At 38.6% G+C, this 24,244-nt stretch overlaps 4 protein-coding genes across 6 annotated transcripts; 3 read left to right on the top strand and 1 right to left on the bottom strand.

The window, feature by feature from the left end:
* Nucleotides 1-81: 81 nt before the first annotated feature.
* On the bottom strand, nucleotides 82-4,329 carry RB195_012046 (uncharacterized protein; the record flags this gene model as incomplete). The annotated part of the gene is made up of 9 exons (XM_013452399.2): nucleotides 82-217; nucleotides 272-454; nucleotides 528-637; nucleotides 1,032-1,112; nucleotides 1,242-1,368; nucleotides 1,449-1,570; nucleotides 3,434-3,584; nucleotides 3,736-3,883; nucleotides 4,251-4,329. The coding sequence occupies 9 exons, from the start codon at nucleotides 4,327-4,329 to the stop codon at nucleotides 82-84; spliced, it is 1,137 nt and encodes a 378-aa protein (XP_013307853.2).
* A 1,023-nt stretch (nucleotides 4,330-5,352) lies between these two features.
* Nucleotides 5,353-12,507, top strand: RB195_012045 (uncharacterized protein; the record flags this gene model as incomplete). Of its 2 annotated transcripts, XM_064193724.1 has the most annotated exons (11): nucleotides 5,353-5,411; nucleotides 5,526-5,621; nucleotides 6,843-6,971; nucleotides 7,031-7,195; nucleotides 8,132-8,216; nucleotides 8,667-8,784; nucleotides 8,841-8,929; nucleotides 8,987-9,090; nucleotides 10,835-10,942; nucleotides 12,142-12,237; nucleotides 12,297-12,507. In XM_064193724.1, 11 exons carry the CDS (start codon nucleotides 5,353-5,355, stop codon nucleotides 12,505-12,507), a joined length of 1,260 nt encoding a protein of 419 aa, XP_064051307.1. The 2 variants fall into 2 exon arrangements, with proteins under 2 accessions (XP_064051307.1, XP_013307854.2); XM_013452400.2 differs by lacking the exon at nucleotides 5,353-5,411 and having other exon boundaries at nucleotides 5,542-5,621.
* A 2,407-nt stretch (nucleotides 12,508-14,914) lies between these two features.
* RB195_012044 (uncharacterized protein) lies at nucleotides 14,915-20,466 on the top strand (the record flags this gene model as incomplete). 2 transcript variants are annotated; one of them, XM_064193722.1, is made up of 6 exons in its annotated part: nucleotides 14,915-14,992; nucleotides 19,280-19,387; nucleotides 19,447-19,547; nucleotides 19,869-19,987; nucleotides 20,096-20,196; nucleotides 20,389-20,466. In XM_064193722.1, 6 exons carry the CDS (start codon nucleotides 14,915-14,917, stop codon nucleotides 20,464-20,466), a joined length of 585 nt encoding a protein of 194 aa, XP_064051305.1. The 2 variants fall into 2 exon arrangements, with proteins under 2 accessions (XP_064051305.1, XP_064051306.1); XM_064193723.1 differs by lacking the exon at nucleotides 14,915-14,992 and adding an exon at nucleotides 18,553-18,555.
* Nucleotides 20,467-21,090: 624 nt separating this feature from the next.
* On the top strand, nucleotides 21,091-23,316 carry RB195_012043 (uncharacterized protein; the record flags this gene model as incomplete). The annotated part of the gene is made up of 7 exons (XM_064193721.1): nucleotides 21,091-21,186; nucleotides 21,287-21,433; nucleotides 21,512-21,601; nucleotides 21,693-21,853; nucleotides 22,834-22,891; nucleotides 23,142-23,242; nucleotides 23,310-23,316. 7 exons carry the CDS (start codon nucleotides 21,091-21,093, stop codon nucleotides 23,314-23,316), a joined length of 660 nt encoding a protein of 219 aa, XP_064051304.1.
* Between the last annotated feature and the right edge of the window lie 928 nt (nucleotides 23,317-24,244).

Below are 24,244 nucleotides of genomic sequence, written 5' to 3'. Positions count from 1 at the left end.
CATGCATTTTCAATCATAGTGCGTGTTTGAAACACCACGAAGTAACATTTCTCTGCGGAACCAGCATTCCTGACAGATCCTTTAAAAATTGAAACCGCCGCCAACGAGGCGACGCATTCGCCGAGTATTTCTATCCTGGTCGCGCATCTTTTTCTCTATTTCTGCATCAGTAAGTGTCTCCAAGAATGGTCCCCACGTTTCGGCTTCGGAAGGATTTCTGGAACATAAATTCACACTTAAGTTTCAACTATTTCAAAACATGGCGGCCTACCTGAAGGTACATTCCACAGTAGGTTGTGGGCTTTCCGAAAACGCGTACGTCCTTTGATTCCACTGCAGCTGACCACGGATCGAGTACGCGATCGCAGATGTGAACTCCCCACCAAGCCCAAGTTCAGCACAAAGACTTCGTGCAAATTCTTCCGGGCTATTGTTAGGATCGGACATATCCCATCTGGAACAAAAAGCATTTCTTTAAATTCATTGGTGACGCCGAAATCGACAACAAAAAAACAGAGAATACTTACTCAAATTGATCTACAAGGCTTTGATTCCCAACGTTTATGTTCAATTTCATAATAGCTCGTTGGTCGGTAACATTTGGGTCCAATGGAGGGGCTTCAGCAGCGGCTTCAAGCTAAACTATAATGATAGCAATTCTAAATTCGAAGCCAAGATCCAACGTGAACTCAAAATCATGTAGTAAATGAGTCTTATATAGTCTCAAAATAATATAGAAGAAAGACTTATTAAGTGTGGAAAACACCACAAGCAAATAATTCAGCTCTTTTAGAAAACTTTTTGGGTGGCATCTTATTTGTTTGTTTATTCAGGTTTTAACTCTTCCTAAAAGCTAAAGATTTTCTGTAGTTATGAATGAAAGAACTAAAAATGATAATTTATTCGATGATGATTATTAACACATTAATCCGCATCGTAAAAACATCCATGTACAATACAAACCACACATACTCTCGAGTAGTTTGGGCTATGTATGTTTACCCAGCAACATTTAGCCGTATCTCACCAACCTGCTGGTAAATAGCTGAGGCAATGGCAGGTTGGAACGTGCTTGTCGGCAGATCCAAATCCTCACACATCATTTCAGCAACCTAAAAAGTTAAAAGCAATAAGACAAGTTGTGTGAGGTGCTTTGTTTTACAAACACAAAGTAGATCACTACACCAATGTACTGTTCCAAATATATGTCATTTATTAACAAAAAGGAAACAAGGACTGACCAAATCCGGTGTGATCAGCTTTTCGTTTTTATTGTAGCAGAACGTGTCACGCAATTTCACTCCATCCAATTCCATATCCAAACGGATTGGGACCAGCTCCTCCGGCTGCTCGCCGTTTTCAGCAACTCTGAACGTCTATTCATTACCCAACATAATTTCCGCCAGTAAAAAAATATAATATACACTAGCAGCAGCGCCGTAAAATACCTTTTTGCTTGTTCTAGATCTTCAGCACTGTATGCGAGCTCACGTGGTTTCACCCGGCCACGAGCATGAGCCAGCGGGCACGAACACGGAACGGACTCCAAGTGATGTGATCCGCTACTCACCTAAAAATTCGGGGTATCGTTAACTGCTTGGAAAGCTAAAAATTTTTAAAGAACACCTTGCAGGAAGCACTGTCTAACCTCGACATTGACGATAAAGAGCAAAAGCACAAGAGAATAACAACCGTCACTACACCGTGAAATGTTCTTTTTGCCAGCAAAAAAATAGCTTTTTCCGCTAAGCAACTTGTAGATACTTGAAATAACAAGATCGCATGTGTCAGAACTATGCGAGGATACGCTCCGCAAGAAGGTGATCTCCAAAGAAAATTGAACAACAGTAAAAATAAACATTGCATAGTCTCTGCAAAGTGTTACTGGGATTGACACTATTCCTGTTAGAGCAGCTTACCAAAGCACATTGCGAGGGCAACATTTATTGAAAAAGGATGAAATCCCATACAGCGCAAACTTAGCAGTGTTGTTTTAAAAAAAAACAACAACAAGAGAAGAACGGCGTCCAGATTAAACAGGAAGCGAGCAAACATATCCAGCATGTCCGAAACTAACGGTGAGGCTTACGATGCTGACCGAAAAATAATCAGAAAACATGGAATTCTTGCATACCTGTTTTATATGCCTTTTTTTAAAGAGAATACCACCGTCAACCTTAAATAATGCAAGAAATAGACCTCATAAAGTCTTCTGCATAGTGAGAAGCAAACATTCTACATCATCTTCAGCAGTTCTTGAAGAAAAATCCTAAGATTTACTGAAATAGTACACAAGAGTTAAAAATGTCAATGACATTCTTTAGCTTTTGATATAGATTTTCACTTAGATTTAGAGTCGAATAATACTAAAGTAATCCTCAATATCTTGAATTTTCTAAGAAGAAAATTAGCGAAAGAAAACCCAAAAAGATTTTTCGCCATTCTTTTCTGATGGAGTGCAGGAGGTCAATTGATAGTAAGCTTATCTTGCCTACTAGCTCAGGCAATCTACGTCAGGCCAAGATTAAGATTTTTCCCTTTGTTAAGATTTCACCTCTGTTGAATCACTTTATAAATTCGAGGCCATTTATTCGAATTTGTTGGTATCTCAAAAATTGTAAGACCTATTAGCTTCAATTTCCATCATCTCTATATGCACTGAAACATTGTCTCTTCACCACTTTTTCACATATTCAATTTTAAGATCAAAAAGTCCCTCAGTTAACTTCAAATTAAGCATAACAACTTCACTCCAGTTGTAATAGAATGGTAAATCCAAGGGTTATTCTTCTTGCTTCTTGCAGCTCTATAGCTTCTGATCTTCGAGGCTCAATTTGAGCTATAGAGATGCCACGGCAATTAACAAATGCTTGGGAATACGTCGACCTCTATTATCTTTCGGCATTCAATTTCTTCTTTTGAAAATAAAGACATGAATGGCTGCAGTATTTCATAATAAGCTGGCGCATAACTCGCAATGCGATTCAAAGATCATGGCAGAAGATTTATTAGAAGTTGCCGCTCAGATAACACATACTCGCAAAATAGACTTGATCAACCGAGCTTCGCCCTCAAACACGGTTCAATTGTTTGTGTAAGGGAAATATTTGGTAGAAATGTCGTCGCAATGAAAAAGAGAGAAATGAGATTATACTAAGAATTCTCGAATGGGAGTCTTCATTTCCTTTTCTTTTTTTGATAATCTGCATTTCTTTTCCTGTGAACTCACCTGCTTCATATTACGGTATTAGCGTAGCTACCCAATTAAATTCAAATTTGATTTCCTCAACCTCTACTTCCAGAAGAAGTTTAGTGACCAAAAGAAAAAGAATTATAAGCACTTGTTTTCCATATTTTCTTTCCAGGCTCTTGCTCGCATACTTCTTGCTACACATAATAGGCCCTTTATAGCTATAAAACCAAAACGGCTCACTTGTTGCCCCATCCAACCAGCCGGCACGTTGGGTTTATTACTTTTTGCAACACCAGAATCAACACGCGGTATTGATGGAGTCGATCCAGCTGCCCGATATTTTTCCTCCTGTCCGGCTAACAACTCATCGATTTCGTGCGCTTTCACCAACCTGAAAATGACTTTTCAGAATGAGTAAATTGCAGCACACTGCTATAATCGACCCTAGGTCCACATAAACTGCTCAAATTCACATCTCCACTTGACTTTTTCTTGAACAAAAAGTCACTGGAGAGGAGATGAGCACGACAACTAAAACATACATTATATTTGTGTGCATGAAAGCTTGTGAAAGTGCTATTTGACGCAGTTTCTCTTTGTCTTCTTGTGTAGCAACTTTTCTCCATAGCACAGGATATTTCTTGTAAAGTGTACCACGGTGAAGCCGAAGATATGCGCCAATCTCTGATCCTAAAATAAAAGACGACTCAGAAAAATTATCCACGAGTGAACTAGGTGTTTTGATCTATTTTCTTACATAAAAAATAACTTAAACTCACAAAAAATCAACAGTTGCTAGAAAAACAGCAAATGACACTGTATTCGAAAGCAAAGTTCGTCAAAATAATCATTCATCGTTAGACCAGGGACATGGCTTTTTCACTACAAGACATATCTAACATCATTGATAGTTGACTATATAATAAGCGAATAACGAGTTATTCTTAAAAAAAATCCTGCTGCTTATTAGAAAGCACTAGTATAGCTATATTTCCTAGAAGAAAAATCTTCAGTAAAGAAGCTCGTAGTGGAATTTATAATGAAACAATATTCGTACCGATATAATAACGCTCCCCGGAATCGTCCATTGTGAACGACTGCGGACGTGGTCCGTAGGTCGCATTGCTGATCGTCATGGCTCAGAAACCTTCAAGAATTCAACGATACCTCAATCGCACTTTTAAAATTAGATCTATGAAGTTCGAAGGTTTCTTTACAAAATAGAAGAGGTATTATGCTCTTTTCTTTCTTCCACAACAAATCAATATTAGAAAGCCAAAGATGTTCAGAACTAATACTTCTTTGATTCGCCATTTGCATAACAAAGAATTATGTCCATAAAGTAAAGAGTAATCACAATCGAGGTCTGGAAAATTAGGATGTTAGAATTTACAGAATTAGAGTGTGTTAGAATTTAGAACCAAAACATGAATAAATGTGAGAACTCCAAATGATATCATTCCCTTTCCTATTCCTCTTATCCCTGTCACCACTCTTTTGCTACAGTAAGATAAGAAATCTGAAAATTTCTCCCTGCAATATGATTGAGCAGACAAATTTCTTTCTTTGCATACGATTACGATTTTAGAAGACATGAGATGGGTTTTACTTATCTACTATTGAAGAGGGGTATAAAAAAGTAACAGGTAATGGGGTAGAGAGTTGTATAGAAGGATCTCATGCTACTTGTATGAATAGAAACGGCCGCTAAGCGATCGAATTGCAGGAAACCGCATGCTCAGTTCCTCATTAGAGTAAACGATCAATAAGAACGAATACTTCGTTCTTCCTACTGTTACAGCTATCGAATCAACGCTAATCGAATAAATACAAACAAATTGCCAATCTACTGAAGCTCAAAAACAAAAAGAAAGAAAAAAAAGGAGAAAACCCTGAGACCAGAAAGAAATCAACACCACGCCGAAACGAAAGAATTCGAAACAAACAGCGAGTTCCTTCGGCAGCGTCGCCGGACGCGCGGACGTGTTTGTTCGTTTTGAGCGCGTAATTCAAGTGATCCGTTGCGAACTACAAAGCAGCAAGTTTTCTGCATTTGACGGTGTATTATGGACATATTCGAATCCGAAAAGTACCTATTCATCCGTATTTTATTCCTTGAAAATAATTTGCTTGGAAAAATCATGGATGCCGGGTGTTGAATGGGCGTCTCCATAGTGACGCGATCTGGCGGGCGGGGCGAAACAGCTGGATGCGGTAGGTCAGTTGGTAGATTGCAGTTTCTTTGAGAACCACTATGGATCTGATAATATTCCCTTCATTATTCATTATGACAGTTTTCCTCTCATTTGGAGTGCTATACCTGATGGCTTAGACCCTTACCGATCAATATGCATCTTTTCGATGTGTTCGGTATACTCGCTCTGATCAATTGTGCAATTACAGAATGGGAGATACCTTTTCAAATCAGGTGAATTCTTTCTGTAGATCTCGATTGTAGCATACAATTAGAGTTCAAGTACTACTTCTCAGAGGTTTTTTTTCGAAATACAATAAAAATTCTTTTCTTAATTCCTCTGTGATAAATTAGTCGGCATCAATTATTATTTTCTCATCCACAACATACATCTGTTTTTGTTCCAGCAGGCTGGTCATGATTCATAGGCGTATGATCTCATTTCGAACCTCGTAACTCACAACATGCTCGCCCTGGGCACCGTAAAAAAATGGGCGTGGGTACGGGCGCACATTTTCTCAGGCGTTGTCATGATTATAGTATAAGAGTACTTGTAATACATATACTTATAACCTATTTGAAGTGAATACCTATAAGAATATCAGGGGATTGTGTAGATGGTGGGGGGAGGAGGGAGGATGGGGCACTCAACCGCGCTCAAGTTGAAATCTACCGACTCGACCTGCACTTAGAGCGCAGAAAAACGTCTATGGAGCGTAAAAACCGTCCTTAACAGTCAAATTCGGATTGCGAGAAGCTATACCTCGGGCTATTTTTGGTTTCGTTGAAAGTACTACATAATATATTTTAGCTATTCACTTCCAGTACGCCTGTATGGAGAGTTTGGTTTCAGCTCTATCTTCCTTTTTCACCTAGTAGCTTTCGCCCATAATTCATAGATTCCCTAAGGCTAATGCTTAGGTTTTAGGGCCGCTAACGACTCAGCTATTCATTTTCAGCGAGCACCTGTCCATCGGCGTACTATCGCTTTCTCAAGTGATCAAATGAGAAGGACATTTGACAGTTAAGAACGGTTTTTGCGCTCCATAAACGTTTTATTCGTGCTCTATGCGTAAAAAAAAACGAGTACAGTTCAATGAGAGCGCGGTTAAATGTCCCCCTCCCAACTACATTTCACTCCTAATATCATACATGTGTTTTTGAGTGTTCTATTTTGTGTAACTTCGGCATGCTTGTCTTTCCGCGACTATACTTTTATGCTTTTCTATTTTGTCTCTTTTTTCTTACCCATTTTGAGAGAAAAAAAGGAAAGATAGTAACGGTTGCAGCTGTTCTTAGGCTATTTCAGGATAAAACTCAGGATTCAGAGGTTGGAATTGACTTGATATTGAGACACAATCCGTAGTTGTTAGCGTCCTAAATAATAGCGGACAAATAGGATGAAGCCTCAATTTAGACATGCTCTATATTATAAACCAAAATTGAATATTTCAGCGACCACTTCCTCCGAGTTATTGGTGGATATCCAACATTTATTGAATCATACTATCCAACATTAGAAAATGTTACAATTAATGAGCCTCAAGAACGACTTCCACCACTATGGACAAGCAAATCTGACAGGTTAGGCTGTTCTTCAGTGAGAACCACTTGGATTATTTCTCGGATAAAACCTGCTTTAGACTATTGAAATGGTCTTGTTATGTGTTTCCTGGCGATGGTAAGACGTGCAGGTCAACAATTACCGCCGACTCTTGTCGCAATGGATCCCAATTTTCTGTTTCCTTCTGGTCGACTGCAAATTATTCCTGTGAGAAAGAGAACCAGATGGTCCCGTGTGCAAATATGTGCGTTTTTCTTTTACTGCCACCCACTTCTTCGTAACGTTTGTGCATTAGCATCGCTGTTTAAATAAAACAAATGTGTTTTCCGCCATCGTTTTTGTTCTGTCATTCGGCACTCCGTGACCATGCCAAACACCTGAAACATCTGTAGTAGCCAGCTCCATCCAGAATTGGTCGTACTGCGGCATTTAGCGGAACAGAAACGATGGTGAGGAGTGTGGGTATAATCGAGTTAAAGTGACATGAAGTTTGGTGCACTTGCGTACGCAGGTGCGCTCGAAGCGGCGCAGTGGAGCTACCGGTTAGGATCGAGGTTGGACCATCGCGAGCAGCGCCGATGAATGGTGCTAGCAATGGTCCCTCTCGATCCTAATCCGCTTCGCTACGTTCAACGGCGCCGCTTTGAGCGTAGTCGCCGCTACACCGAGCTTCATGTCATTTTGAACCGACTTTCCCTGAACGTGCTCTCATAGATGGAGTTGTGCATCCACTGATGTAGTCCATTTCTTCTGTCTTGGGCCTGAATATAACAGGAAAGGCTGTCCCAAGTAAGCTATTATACATCACACTGGTTGTATGGTCGGGCGAAAACGACCTGACCTCATGTGCAGCCGTCTGAACACCCAATAGCACGGTAGCACTCCGCTCAGCTCCGCAACCCGGTCACAACCACGTAATTGCACCACAGGTCATATGTTTTAATTCGATATTAAGCCGAGCCCGCCAATGTGATATTCCTTTTCATTTTTTCCTCTCGTGTGTTTTGTGCGTAAAATTCGCGAAGTCGACTATAGTCACTCTCAATGCAGAAAATTCGCGCGCAAGTGAATTCAAGTGTCATAATTTTGATTTTCATTTATTACCGGCCAAAAATACTCTTAAATAAGGTCTGCTGTCAACATCACATATTTTCTTTGTAGCTCCACGAAATATTTTCAGAATACAAGTTGGTAACGTTTGTCAGAACGCTGTGATTGAGATTCATAATGATTCAAGTGTACACTTCGTGCTGAAAGACTTGCAGGTATGACAATTAAAAATTGCATTCTTATCAGTTATTCTTATTAGTTATTTGCATGGAGAAAAAAAAACTTAGTGAAAAATCAAGCGAAAATCACCAACGTATCCATTGAAGATGTCAAAAACATTTGATATTCACTCGCTTTGAAGAACTGTACATAACAACGCCTCCTAACCAAATCAAATACTGCGCGTTTTAGTTCTCGTTAGATTTATGGATTCTTAGTGTTTACGCTTTACAATCATATTGACTCCTGGTCCTGCAACAAACATCATCCCAGAAATAGAACTTGCTACTAATAAGTGCCGCGTAATAACATCATAGTCGCTCTAATGTGCCAACCAACGAGACCATATCTGTAGCACGAAATGTACGTAGATAGGTGCTGATGTTGGTCCTGTCAAGAAGTTGAGCCAGTTGTTCAGTTCACAACAAAAATGTTGTCGTTTACAGTTGCCTTCTGTTGTCACTCAAACTTACACTGAGGACGAGAATGTCAACAAATCTGTGAAATGTCATCATACTGGCTCTCTTATCACCGGATCACAACCGCTTCAATTCTTACAAGCAGGTAAATTTTCGTTTCTGTTCCCTACACACAAAAAAGTACGAATGGATCGTATTTAGGAACAAACGGTCGTTGTGAACGAAGTGCTAAGTTGGCAAAATTCGGTGTAAACACAACTACAGAGTGCATCTTGGAGACAGCAAGATTTGTATGTTTTTCTTTTCGTTCTCCATGGAAGGGATGAATAAACTGCTGGATTTTAAAGGTCGATAAAAGCGGTTGCCTACTAGCTGATCAGCTGAGGGAATTCTTTGTTCCAAATGTTTCGCACATTTGCAATTGTGGTTTGTGTGAGACACCGCTACTAAGGTAATTTCCATGATTTTTAACATCGAATAGAAAGCTTAGCTCTTTTTTTGTCGTTAACAATGATCTTGTCATGATGCACCTTTGAACGTTATAACGTAGACTAGGATCGCGTCTCGTTCTCGTTATTACACCTGAAGACATTTTCGCAAAGTAGATAGTTGGATGCAATGTTGTCCATTTGAGCAGTGGAACTGATGAAAAGTCGAAACACAGCTCATAAATTTGTAATTTGTATGATGAGCGTGGAATATTCTCTAGTAGAAATAATAAAAAGCTTACGTGACTAGCGTTAAAACTATTGTTTTCCTTTCCTACAAGTTTGGTATTCACAATAACAGAACTTGGTGTGAATACTAAACTCGTAATTGGAGCTGAATTAAGTATCGTAATTCTTGCTCAGTTTTCTTACAAAGTGAATGGAAATGTTAAATAGGATTAAAACGACATGAAGCTGGGTGCAGTTGCGCAAGTGACTGCACTCGAAGTGGTGCGAAGGAGCGTAGCGGTTAGGATCGAATGGGAACCCTTGCTAGCACCATTCATCGCTGCATTTCGCGATGGTTCCGCCTCGATCCCTATCCCCACCTTCATCGCCCTACTAGAGCCCATTTTATTTAAAATGAATTCCTTACATACGTCCACTTCAGAACTCATATTTTTTTGTCACGCATTACGGTGCTTCGGGAGACGGTCCTAAGGAACCCACAGGCGAATAGGTGCAACCGAATCAGTGCTTGCAGAGTAGGCTGTCTGGAGACCAGAGCAAGCATATCTTGGTCCCATTGTGGGGAATAAACCCTTTCCCATAGCATTAAAACCGTGCCTCTGAGGAACATGTGAAATTTACTTGTGAGAAAAAAAAAACATAAAGCTATCAACGTAGCAAATGTTGAAAAGTGGAATTCGTGGAAAATGAAGAGTCATTGAAGTATTTACTGGGGCTTCAGAAAATAAATTGAAAATTGATATTCTTGTAGTTGTGACGATATGTAATACACATATAGTGTTGCAAACCCTCGTATTAACTTCGATCTGGTTAAGATGCTGGAGCGGTACAATATTTTGATAAAGTAAGTAGACCTTTATATTCAAGCAAGTTCGCGGTCTAGGTAAATATTCGACAGGAACAAATCTTGAAAATTTTTTGGAATGTTATCGGATAGGATACATTACCGCGGAGTACCGCTTCTAACAGCAAAGATACATACTTTTAGTAAAAGTCTTTTAAGCCATTACAAGCAAAAAATGTTCCACTCTCTAATTTTATGATGGATGGTAGCTGACAACAACCAGTGACGGGAATAACTACGGCAAGAGAAGTTCGGTTTGTAGTACTGTGAATTAAGGAGAAAGTTCAGGATGTTATGACGGATTTGTGACGTGTTTTCATTGGTTTAGATTTAAACAAAACGTGTAAACAAAGTATAAACAAATAGGCTGCCATTGAAAAAATGTGATGTGATGCGTGTTTTTCGTTTTTAAAAATATCTAGTGTATCTATACGATCATTAAGGTTAGCTTCATTTTGTTGTACTCTTTTTTTTCTGATGCTGATTAATTGTTATTGTTTGGTGAGATAATCAGCGTTTGAGCCTCATCAGACACATGTATTCATTCCTTTCGCAGGATATGATCAATTTCACGGAATTCATAGTTGTTTTCCACTTTGTAGTAGCTGATTGGTAATTACATCCAATTCTACACCTCGAAAGAATGTGGGGAATTCGGAGACAAATCTGTTTAGACAACAACCACTTACACATGACTACAATACCACAACATGCATCTTTCCGCACATGGTTACAGTAACTTTCGTACATGCCAACGGATACATAAACGGTGCACACGTGAGGTAAGTACTGAAGATTATTTGGTCATTGAATCACTTCGCTTCTCTGGAACCTCTATTAAAAAGGACCTATTCCCAAGTCTCTCAGTTTTTTTTTTAGAATTCAAGAACTAGACATGAAATTTACGAGTGCTTATGGAGCAGCAAACACCTTCCAAACAAGTAAATACTAGGGTCAAAACGAAAAGAAACATGGTGAAATTGCGCTGAGCGGCTGCGCTCGGGAGCGGTGTGGAACCTAGCAGTTAGGATCGTGGCGGGACCTTTGCCTGCACCACTCATCGCTGCAGTTCGCGATGGTCCCACCTCGATTCCAGCCGCTGTCTCTACCGCGCTGCTTCGAGCGCAGCTGCTTGCGCAAACGCATCTTGTTTCTTGTCGTTTTGACCCAACTGTAAGATTGCAAAAGCATGATAGAACTTCCCGAAAATCCGATGAGAATTCTCCTGTTCATTGATCTTTAAAAACTACTCTAGAAAATCTAAATGTACTAGGTGTACACATACAGTGAACAAAGATATTCAATGAATTTTAATTCACATTTAGTACCATATATGCACAACCTCCTGAAGTTCTTAGAGAGCTAGAGTTGGATTCATTGATACTTGAACGCATGTACATTCCTCCGCGATAACAATTTTCTCCTCAGGAAACGTCATTACTTATGGATGAAGGAGTCGTTAATCAAATCAACCGTATGAGTTGTAGAAAAAAGAAAAAGAGGATAGCAGGAAGAGAGAAACGAAGTAGGATAGTAGATAGTGCACTACGGACTACGCTCCTTAGCCATTTATAAATTTCCTCGGCAACTTTTTTCTAAGCAACATAAGGACTACATTTCCATACATAAAATACGTCATATGATGTTTGATCGACAAGATAATTAATGTCTGAGCGCACGTCTGTCACTCGTCTATTTTGAAGTGAGCATAGCGTTATTTACTGCTTACGTCATCTGAAGCAAGTTGAAACATAGACCTTTGATGAAGAAGTTTAGAGTAGGAAAATCTTCTTAATTCCTACACGTAGTTCGTTTTCAGAAAAGAAATTAATTAATACCAACAAATGAGTCAACGCGTCGACGATTCATATAAAGAGAAAAACAAGATTCCCAACTGTTTTACAAGCAACCGATTTAGTTTATTTTCATGTTTAATTCGTTAAATTTGATGTGTGCATTCTATAAAGGATTGCATTTATAGTTATGGATACCGTGCACTCTCTCACAAAGACTCTAACATTCTTCTCAAAACCCGCACAATTTTCGTCGAATATCGTGCTCCATGCCAGAAAACAAGGTGAAATTCAAGAATTGTAGATGCTTGAAAATTCTCCATAGAATGTAGAAAATTTGCAGATTCGAACTCAAGCGTGGTCTTTTCCATTGTCCATCAGATGTGACATGTTGGCGAGAACTATGGGTACCGTTCGAAGACGTCACACAGTCTACAGTATCCCAAATTGGATGTGCAGTTGTCATTCTTGGCCTATCACTACTGGTTATGAGGCATAATCGACCATCAGGTCCACAATGCGATTGCAAGTCCTTACGAGCACAACGTGAATAATAAATTTCGAAGGAAATTCGTAGAAGCTTATTACTTTAGTGCTAACTTTTCTATCGCTTAGCGCTATTAAGCGCTTCTTTCCCTTAAAAAACAGCTGGTTTCAATACGCGTCACCTACCGTGCATGCGTTGCGGTTTGCCATGGCTCTTTACAGTTCTTCACAGGTGGGTGGCGCGATGAAGATAACTTGTGTCAACAGATGGATCTTTGTCTTTTACTTCATTACTGTTATTTGATTTAAAATCTTGACAAGCTAGTTAATTTTGTATGTATTCATGTGTGTGTCTATGTGTGACTGTACAACTTCTTTACATTCGCAGGAGATTTACTGCTTTACCTCAATTAGTGTTTATATTTCACATCGATTGTTTCCACAAAACTAGTTTCGTCATGGTGGTGACTATGATTCTGCCCATCGTTCCAGTCACAATAAGTTCTACCATAAACGTTTTCTTTGAATGGCAAACTATTTCTTAAGAACAAAAGAATTTCTAGAGCTTTCGAGAAGCTATGACTCTCTTATGTTCCTAGGTAACTCAAAAATTAGGATTACTCTTTCCTTATGCATTTGCTACATCTGTATATTGTTCACATTCGTACATATTTCTTCTACTCTTGGCAAATAACATTCCAACTATAGTTCAAACGGTTGATTTCGAAAAGGGCGTCCACAATGCTATGGTTTTCATGCCTTACAACGAACCTTCTGTAGTTTCCAGCTGTTTTCTACTTAGCTGGGATGATATTTCTTCACAACCATCTCAAAAAAAAACGAAAATTGTCTCAGTAAAGAAAAAAACCTGCAGTGTTCCATAGGATGACTCTTCCAAAAACAGCTACGGTAGCAAAAAAAAACAATAATAAAGCGAATAAAAACAAAGAAAACACTGAAGAAACAACAGATTCAATTTTAAAGACTTTCTACCGACTTCTTTCTATCATACTTAGCCAAACAAAGGTTACAGCTAATCGCATATCATTTAGAATTTTCCAAAATAATATTTGCATCATAATATTCCAGAAGTCAAAAAAATAGAAGAAACAAAAACAAAATTAAAAGAAACGTAGGAACGATAGAACATGTATTCAAAAACAACGAAAACTTTCAGTTGGGGCCAACAATTCCCGGAAGGTCGAAAAACACCAGATATCTTTCTTAAGTTCGTCCTTGATGTGTTCGTGTTCAAATAAACTAGTATGGTAAAACTTCACATCCATATTACGAAGAAAATTTGATAAAACAACATATTCGGAGAAAATTATTGAAATATTCGGTAAAAAAAGAATACAGGAGAAAAGTAAGCGGAAGGTGAACCGAAAATGGGCGGAAACAATAGGAATCAGGATCAGAATACTTCAACCACGACCTTTTTTTGGTGAATCTGATTATCATATCACCATTGAAACAAATTACAAATTAAAATGTCGTCGCAATAAGTCTAATGCATTTAGTAAGCGGCTTAATGTTGTTTGTTAGAAGAGTTTTGCTTCTTTTTCTGCGAAACTTCCAGAGCATCTACCCATGTGCACAGAGAATCCCACACTTTGCTAGAGAGAATTCAACAACGAAAATTCCACCAAACCCAATCTTGGACCGGACTTTATGCAAATTTCTTTATGCGATCGGAAATAAGCTGAGTTTATGCAGATTTTGCAGAGTTCCAATTCAGATGTTTTGAAAAAGCACTATTAACGCGTCCATTCTGCGAAATGTGTTCATATTCCGTGGATGAAGTCTCGTCATAGTGAAGTAATTAGCCAAATTGGTTAATGAGCTTCATTTCTTCGTCGTTGTCAACATTCGTTAGGACTCTCAAAGTCAAACAAAACAGTACATTCAGGGAAAACCACCACGAAACCCGTCCACTATGTGTAGTCGGGTGAAAACGACGGTCGGTTAAAGGTCGGCTCAGTTACGTGAGCGGTTGTGCTCGAAGTGGTGCGGTGGAGCTAGCGGCTGGGATAGACGGGGGCCTTTGTTGGCACTGCTCATCACTACATCTCGAGATGGTCCCACCTCGATCTCTACCTCTACGTTCCACCGCACTGCTTTGAGCGAAGCCGCTTACGCAACTGCACCGAGCTTCATGCCGTTTTCACTCGAATATATTAGGTTTTAGAATGAACCATTTGTTCAGGAACAGTTTATCTATTAAAAGCATCACCCCATGAATCTGAGGTGGTACAGATTTCAAAAACGGCCCGGAAGATACGGCTTCGAGCGATCCGGCGCGCCACTTTCTACAACGAGTTCGATTGGAGCGCGCCAGCCTTGTGCATGCGCTGCATCTTCCGGACCGTTTTTACGGCAACTAGGAAGAAATCGACGGAATCACCCCCTCTCCACAATCTACTATCCCGTATACGAATACTCCACCTGAAATCCGTACCACCTCAGATTCGCGGGATGATGCCTTTAACAATCTCTAACTCCTCTCTTCTTGATGACTTGGCATTACGAACTGGACGAATGGATAGAAAACGAGTAAGAAATGAAATAACCACTGTAAGGAGTTTTTTTTCTGCTCTACATACGTGTTGTTGTTTTGCATAACCATGAACAAGTTTTCTTCTGCTTTTTCTGCTCTACAACACAAAAACAACATCTTGAACCTGAAAGGGAATTCCCTAGCTGCAAATTCTACATCAAGTAATTATCCTCAACATAAATTTCCCTTCGCTTTTCATCGGAACCAGAAGTCCATCGAAATATCGCGAGACATTTGCTTCGTGTACAGAAACGAATTCATAGTCGAGAACAGCTCTACAGCTCAGAAGTGGTTTGCAAGGTTCAAAAACGATAATTTTGATCAAGATATTTTTTAGTTCTAATTTGGGAGTGTTGATTGCTACTATCTTTTTGTTTCGAAAACAAGAATAGAATACAAAATTGCGTGGAATTAATCAAAACTTTTTCGAAGAAACGGCGTCAACAAATCGATCGTAATGTGGTAGGTTGTAAATAATTGATTAATTTGATGCCTTAGTTGTTTTGATGTTCAACAAGAACTCGTGACTTTAAAACTGAAAAAAAAATACGAATGAAAAGTTTTTCAAGTTATTTTACAGCCGAATAGATTCAACACAGCCTCAAGGCATTACTTAAACTAAGAATAGTAAAGTAAGCATTAGGTCCATTCTCACAAATTTCCTTCTACGGTCGACAAGTCGCAGTCACCTAATTTCTGGGCCAAGTGGATCAATCTAGGCAATCGATGAATTAAGATCAGTGATCATTTTGATGAGTACATTATTGGTTGAAATAACTTTGTAGTTGGATGAAAAGTGAGTAAGTCAAAAAGATGAACATGAACTTAAGGGACAAGCAGAAAAAGCGGCTAAGTGTTGACAAGATCTGCAAGGAAATACTTGGCGTATTAGAAAGTAATGTCATTTTTATGTAGGCTAATATTTGATTAATACCAATCAGTTATTTATCGTTCGACGAAACGGTGCAAGATAAAACCAAAAAGAAACAAATTTGTGGTTTTTACAAAGCTACAATACGTATTCGTAAATGCAGAAGATGATTCGCAAAGTATTCAGATAAGATAATCTTGATATGTTCTAATTTGGCGGGAAAACAACACTACTTCGTGAACGTAAAAGAAAGTTCAGACGGAAATAATGAGGGGAAGAGAGAGGATCTCCAACGAAATCTCAAATAAATCCCGGTGATGGCACTTGGCCACACATGAGTTGGGAGCTGAGACAAGACGTAACATTTCGCAGAATATGTTACGACGACGAATGTACAGATTTTGTTCGAGCACTAACCTTGAAGATCGAAGCGGATACGGTGATCGGATATGATGAAGCACGACTCGACTCGGCGAAGATGAAGGCAACCACGTTAGATCATCCTGCCAATGTTTAACTCAAGTAATCCACCTTTAGCAGATCGTATTTATGGTCCCCTTACACACAACCGGGGAAAATGAAGTTGGGGGAGGAGGAGGGCATTCAGTGGCGCCCTTATTTCTGGACACTCTTTCTTACTTTTTTCTCTTAGCAACTTTAGACCACAGGTAATAAATCCTCTAGGGCTAATTCTTAGGTCATAGGGCCCCAAGTGATTTAGTCATTTACTTCCAGAAATAAGGGCGCCACTAAGTGGCCTCCCCTAACTACATCTTACCCGACAACCGACTGATGACTCTACAACAACACCCACAATGAAGACCATCCGAAATTTTGCCCACTGCTTCATTTGCTACATAAGAAATAATATTCGTCTATTCAAATGAAATGTCCAAACAAAAAAAAATCCTAGTAAAAACAGAATGGTGAACACTTCTTGTAAACGGGTAAAGTGTGGTGGAAGTCGTTCTTGAAGCTCATTAATTGTAACATTTTCTACTGTTGGATAGTATGATTCAATAAATGTTGGATATCCACCAATAACTCGGAGAAAGCGGTCGCTGAAATATTTCTACGGCTTCGGGCGTTCCGGCGCGCTATTTCCTAGAAGTTCGATTGGAGCGCGCCAGCCTTGTGCACGCGCCGCATCTTCCGGGCCGTTTTTTACGGCAGTTAGGAAGAAATGGACGGAATCACCCTTCTCTTCATAATCTACGATCCCGTTTACGAATACTCCACCGGAAATCCATATCACCTCAGATTCTTGGGGTGATGCCTTTAAGTTTTATATAGAGCACGTCTGACGTTAGGCTTCATCCTATTTGTTCGCTATTATCGAGGACCTCCAATAACTACGGATTGCGTCTGAATATCAAATCAATTTTAACGCCTGTAAAATTATTCTGAAATAGCTTAAGAGAAGTAGCAGCCGTTACTGTTTTTTTTAACTTTTTTTCTCTCTCAAAATAGATAAAAAGGAAGAAAAAAGATAGAAACGTGTAGATGTATAGTCGAGGAAAGATAACCACGCCAAGGCAACACAAAACAGAGTACTCACAAACACATGTATGATGTTATGGGTAAAGAGTAGTTGAAAGGGGGCACTCGACCGCGCTCCTATCGAACTGTACTCGCTTTCTGCGCTTAGAGTGCGAAAAAAAACGCAAATGGAGCCGTTCTTAACTGTCAAATCTCTTTCTCATTTGACTACTTGAGAAGGAAATAGTTTGTCAAGAGAGGTCATCACTGAAAGTGAATAGCTAAGTCAATCGAGTCACTAAAACCTAAGTATTATTCATAGAAAATCTGAAGGAAAATAAAAATAATAAATAAATAGGAAAAAATCTAAGGATAAGGCCACTAAGAGAAAAAGTAAGATAGAACAGGAAATACTAATGCTTTGATTCCACCAAATTCTTCACACAGAATTAGTGTAGGTGAATAGCTAAATGACTTCATGTAATACTTTCAAAAAAACCAAAAATAGTCCGAGATGTGGTTTTTCACGATCCGCATTTGCCGGTTAAGAACGTTCATTGCGCTCTAGGAACGTCCCTTTCCTTTGCGTATCAGAGTAGAAGTCGATTAGAGCAGTGTTAGGTCCCATCCAACTACATCTTACCCCTATAAACGTAAGAAGAACATCATCCCGCCAACTCTCCCGAAGAAATCAGTCATTCGAAAAAATTCGGATCTTGTTCGAGACGACACATCAAAAGACAATACGCAGGCTTGCGATTCACACAGTCTGTCTGCCTGCGTACTCCACTCTGCCTGTGCTCTATCGAACTCTTAGCAATCTCGATTGATTCCAGCATTACGCATCGTTTCGACCTATGTAAATTTTTGAAGATGTTCCGATTGGTCTCTATTGATTTTTTCTCGGATTTTCTCAATAATTTTTATCATCGAGTCCTCCCCGTACAGAAATGACTAGAAGGATCTCGTTTTTCTTCACTCAAACATAGATTTTGATTTATTTTCTTGCTTCTTATGGTCTTTTGTCTCCTTTATTGCTTCCGGTATTAACAACGTTTCGCATTGCTGTTCTCTCGTATTTTCGTCAATCGAAATTTTTGTGGATCTTTCAATGGGAAGATCTTTTTCTTCCGACAGGCATCGAACTAAGTGGCCTTGATTGCGAAGTAGTTCCTGTTGTGATTCATCTTTACATCATCTTCAGATATGGTGAGCTTTATCTTTATTCATTACCAACCTCCTTTTTTATTTTACTTCCCAACAATATTCGAAACAAGTAATACATAGTACTCCACGGTTATTTGCTTGGTTGAAAAAAGAAATATTTCAATGAATGGCCGACTAGCGTTTGCTACCATATAGAAAAACCACTGTGAGGAACCTAATCAACCTTAACGCTTGCTGGATTACGTACTCAGGAATTTTTAGATATAGTCGGACTTTTTCATTGCATCTAAAAATTATTCCTAAGTAGCTACTTTGTTACCACTGGCCGTAGTAGTGAATCGCTCGCCTATATTATTGATTTTTTAACCTGAAGGTAAAATTATAATTCTCAACTGGATGCCTTGTAGCTTAGTTTGGTTATTGGTTATATAATTACCCTGAAGTCCCATAGATAAGTCCGCTCTCCTTTTTGTAGAAAGACGCTTTTTTTTCATTATCCCGCCTTTTTTGCTTGGTTTTCTAACGAGTTCTTTTTTTAACGATGGAACATTACAACCAAAACAAGTAAGTTAAAAAGCTTCGGAGTCATCAAGATTTAATTAGCTAAAGCTTTATCAAGCGGACTTATCTATGAAAATTTAATGTAGTTAAAATAACTGTGATATCCCTAATTGTTCCATCGATTAGTTGCTTCTGGTAAACTGATTCTTTTCATTTTGATTGAAATCATTCTGTGATTGAAAAGTGCTTAGATCTACCTTTATAGAGTGCCACACTGCAACCATACCTGGAAGCAGTTCGTCATACCCTTCAAGCTGCTCTTTGTCTTGAACAGTTCAGCTCGCAGGTAGTCGAGCGACACATGAAACCCGAGGTTTGTATCGCGGATAAGTGCTATAGCAATATTTGCATCTGATTTCTTTGTATGTTTAGGTGGAAGTTCGTACATCCAAAGAGCTTCTTATGACTCCAGTTGTTGTTGCACGTAACAAACAAGAACGGGTGCTTATTGAACCATCTATTAATTCCGTGAGGTTGGTAGATTTGATTTGTTCTGATCTTAATTTTCATCTTTGGTGTTTCGCCGAAGAGTCGAGAAGTCTTTGACGTTTCTCCGAAGAATCGTGAAGAATTTTTGTTCCTTTTTTAGAAAAGAAAACATCTCTAAATTTTCTTTTCTTCACTGGTTCACAGTTCAACGGTCTTCGCTTCTTTTCCATTGTGAAACAGAATGTAAATGCATGCAGACATATGTCATTTACATTTGCGAAACGTGTAGCGCTCTTTTGAATTCTAATTCTTTCTTTGTTTTGTTCTACGTGGTTTGGTGTATCCGATTATAAAACGATTTTTAGGGTATCAATATCCATTAAGCAATCTGACGAGATTGAACGCATTCTTTGCCATAAGTTCACGCGATTCATGTGTCAGCGAGCGGACAGTTTCTTTGTTTTAAGACGTAAACCGTTGCCAGGTACTGGACTTCATTTGAACAAAAAAAGAGATGTATTATTTTGCTGCTGTTTGTTTTTGTTGGTAATAGCAGTATCTAGTGTTGCATTCAACGTCTTGTTGTCTTAAGGCTATGATATTTCATTCTTGATCACTGCATCGCACACTGAAACGATGTACAAACACAAGCTGGTAGATTTCTTACTTCATTTCATGCAAGAAATCGATAAGGTATGCGGAGCTCCTATCACAGTTTAACTTTCTTTGTTTTTTTAGTAGTGCTACTGGTGTTCTATTCAATTAGGTTTCCTGTACTTCCTTACTGTAGCATGTTACATCCAGTAGAGAAATAACTAATTTTTGTAGGACTGTTCGTTTCCCAAACCAGTACTATTAATGTACTACATTCTCTTTTTCTTTCAGGAAATTAGCGATATGAAGCTCGCTCTGAACGCACGAGCTCGTGTTTCAGCTGAAGAATTCCTGAAACGATTCAACTAAACATCGATGTGTTCTTTGCCGACCTGAGAGGATTTCTACTCTCTGCATCTCTGCATCTCCTGAATGAACGTTCCTCTGCGTGGAAGCAATTTCTGTGGCCTCATTTTGAAAATTATGCTCCTCTAGAAATGTTTAGCATATTGACGGCGTGAAAATTTTGTGATTATTATGACCTATAATCGATGCGCGGTCACGCATTTATGCCCAATTTCTATAGCAATAGGCCGGTGGCGATATGTTTATGTTTTACTGCCTTCATCTTGTTCCTCACTTCATATCAGTTAGCGCTTATATGGAATGTTTCAGGTTATACTCATGAGCGCTTAGTACCCTCTGTTATGTTCATGTAGAAAAGTAGCATTTTTCTTTGGAAGTCAAAATCTATGCTTTATTTGAATCAATGCTATGACCAACCCCATTCACCGATTCAAGAAACTATGTTAATTTATTAAAGTTGTTTTCATTTTTATTTTGTTCAAGATCTGATAGTGTTGTATAAATGTGAACAAAAATTTGATATCTTAATGGTTAAGTGGTGTGAAACCAGATGCTACTTTTTTCCCTTTATTTATTTTTCTTCCTTTTAGTTGGTGGATGAAAGTGTAGCAGTGTTTCGTTTTAGGAATGAGGTTGCTGGTTTTGTTGACCGTTTTCGTTCTTTCTCTAGCATCTGAAGACGTGACTTCTACCGAAAGGACCACATTCACCGTTGAAGGAAATGTAAGCGTATAGCTATTATTACTCGCTATTATTATTACTAGTTACTACTATTATTATTATTAGTTTCGAAGTAGACGTTTGATATTTTGCCGGATTGAAGGTTATTTTCCCGTCATCAGCGAATTCCGGCCGTAAGTGGGCAGCTAATTCGCGTGTACTTTTGAATCACGGCGAATATATTGGATTTGTTCGTGAAGACGGTTCCTTTGTTGTGGATAATGTAGCCAGCGGCAGTTACATCGTACAGGCAAGATAATAAACAGATTGATGAATATTTCAGTTCCCAAGTACTTTTTTTTTAAATGACGAGTGATAAACTGTTAAGGTGGAGAATGTGGACTTTGTATTCGAACCAATTCGTGTTGACATAACAGCAAAAGGAAAAATTCGTGCTAGGAAACTCACTGTACTTCAGGTATTTCTCTTCCTACCTATTTTTCCCCATACTTTTAGTTTCTTTTCTTTTTTTTGCATCATGAAAATTCTAAGACGAACTCTAATTTCAGCCAAATGTTGTAAATCAGCTACCATATCCTTTGAAGCTAAGCGCAAGAGAAGCAACCCGGTATTTCCGGAAACGAGAAGAATGGCGAATCACAGATATGCTGTTCAATCCGATGGTACTTATGCTAGTGGTACCACTGATCATTATGCTCATTATTCCAAAGTGAGTGTTTTGCGTTTGTTAAGATATGAACGAGAGAATATTTTCTAAGTATGTGCTAAAATGAGGAAGACTCTTTTTCAGCATAGGATAGATTTGAGCACATTTGTACAAACTTCTGTCATACTAACTATAGTCGGGTCAAAACGACATGAAGCACGGTACAGTTCCGTAAGCGGCTGCGCCCGATAACTTTGCACTGAAGCTAACGGTTGGGATCGGGTAGGACCAACTACAGCAATGATTGCTGCTAGCAGGGGTTCTCCCTCAATCCTAACCGCACCGCTTTCAAACAACAAAATTTATGAAAAAAAAGAATAGAGTTATTGGTAAAAGTTATTTGACGTGGGAGTTCTGAGTATTTATAGTTTCTTTCCTGGTCTTTTTAGCTAAAACGTGGCAGTATTTTCTCAAATAGATTTTGAATACTACAGAAAAATCCAAAATTAATCTACTTACAAAAGTTCAACTTTTAAGCGTTTACGCAAAGTTTTTATGCTGGTTCATAAAATTGAAAACAATGCCTCTTTCTTCATTTTCCCCCGATGTCTTTTGAATATTCTCTGATGTAAATTGTCCACAAAAGACTTTTTCGGAGAGTACCACCACCCTTTTCTAGATATATGATTGTTATCCCTAATATGAATATGCAACTCCAAATTCCTTTAGCAATCAGCTGTAATTCCTCAACAAGAATTTCGATTGTTGACAGATTCACTGCACGCTGTGTTTGTCCGCACGTTTATGTAGGCTTATGCCAAGTCGGCGGAGACAAGAGTCACATCAGTCAGTCACAAACTCATGACTGTGGGTATTGATTGATTATGTGAACGGGTATCTATAGTGCGTAGGTTATGACACGGTCATGGAACTACGGTGTTGCTCAGTTCAATAAAATGAGGTCAAGATATATGCTACATTCGTAGTAGATTAGGATTTTTTTTTCAAATATTTTGGATTCCTTTCTGATGGATTCTTTTAAGGATGACGGCCAATGATCCTCAATTGCAAAAAGAAATATCTGAGATGCAGATGCCAAAGGTATGTTTGACGGGAAAAATTCGTTTATTTTTGTTAGATCTTTGTTCCTTCCCTTTCTACACTTACTCCCTCCCCTTCCTCTCCTTCGCTCCTTCGTTCCCTTCTATTTTCTATTCTTCTATTCCTCCTTACGTGTTTGCTTTTTTTTTACCAGAAGGAAGTTTATTTCTAATTTTTTGATGTATTCTTGCTTAGTCTTTGTAGGAAAATATATTACCTATTTCATATCAAAATTCCTTGTTGTTTTCAGCTGGATATGCCTGATGTAAGTGAAATGATGGCGAATTTGTTTGGAGGTGGAGCTCCGAAAACGAAGAAAAAAGCGGTGACTGGTGGGCAACAAAAGAAAAAGTAAGACTTCCATGGTCTTTTTTTTAGTAACTCTATGCTTGAAAATGTCAAATTGGGTTTTTTTCAGCAGGTGAATAGGCAACAGCACTTAATGGTGTCAGTGGAACTCATTCTCTGCTCATGGATTTTATAATAAGCATGTTTTTCTTTCATTTTATTCACAGTATAGAACCTCTGCGTCATTAGCTTAAGTGCAAAAGTTGGTTTCAACATATCGATATCGTGTTTTACATGTTTACTTTGTAAATTTTAGTGACAACTGTAGATGTCACGGGTATCTGATGTTCTTTTACCGCAGTATTTTTTCTCGAACTTTACGTCTACAGGGATCGTAATGGTTCCGTATGGTTATTTTTGCGTTTAAACGCAAAATTGCACCAATTCCGAGCCGAGCCCTTGAAGATGTTGTGTTGCCCATGGCAACCGTAGCGTCAGACGTGCTATATTTTGTTATGTGCACGTAAAGTCTGTACATTTACTCGTTTACCTTCTCCTTTGGTGTTTTTACTCTTCATGCCGAATTTATTGTAATTATAAAGTGATACTTCAAACTTTAAGAATAATTTTATCTCTGGAATGTGAAAAATTGGATATGTTTTGTTTTTAAAAAATAAAGAAATGAAGAGATGACTTGGAGATCAGCTTAGGAAAAAAGCTATAGTTTTTAGGGTACCTTGCAGTTTAATCATGCAAACTTAAAGCTAGCATAAGAGACATCTTGAATCAAGTAAGTAATCAAGGGAACCTTTACATACTATTACGTTGGGTACATGCTATTAGGTTGGGTAATAAATAACTTCAGTCCTGGGACCAGCTACCTATTATTATTGCTTACACATACAATGGGTTACCCAAACAAGGGATTTTTGTTATCGTTGCGCAGACTAAGCTTCTGTTAGTCTTTAGACAGCAGTCAAGTGTTGTGCACGTTACGTTTATCATTTTTTTTTGTTCACCATGAAAATGAAGAATCAAAAAATACATTTGCGCCATGTAATGCCT

The sequence above is a fragment of the Necator americanus genome, chromosome III, assembly GCF_031761385.1.
Source record: "Necator americanus strain Aroian chromosome III, whole genome shotgun sequence".
Taxonomy (NCBI): domain Eukaryota; kingdom Metazoa; phylum Nematoda; class Chromadorea; order Rhabditida; family Ancylostomatidae; genus Necator; species Necator americanus.
The sequence above is the reverse complement of the archived record's forward strand: the minus strand, read 5'-3'. Positions and strand labels throughout refer to the sequence as shown.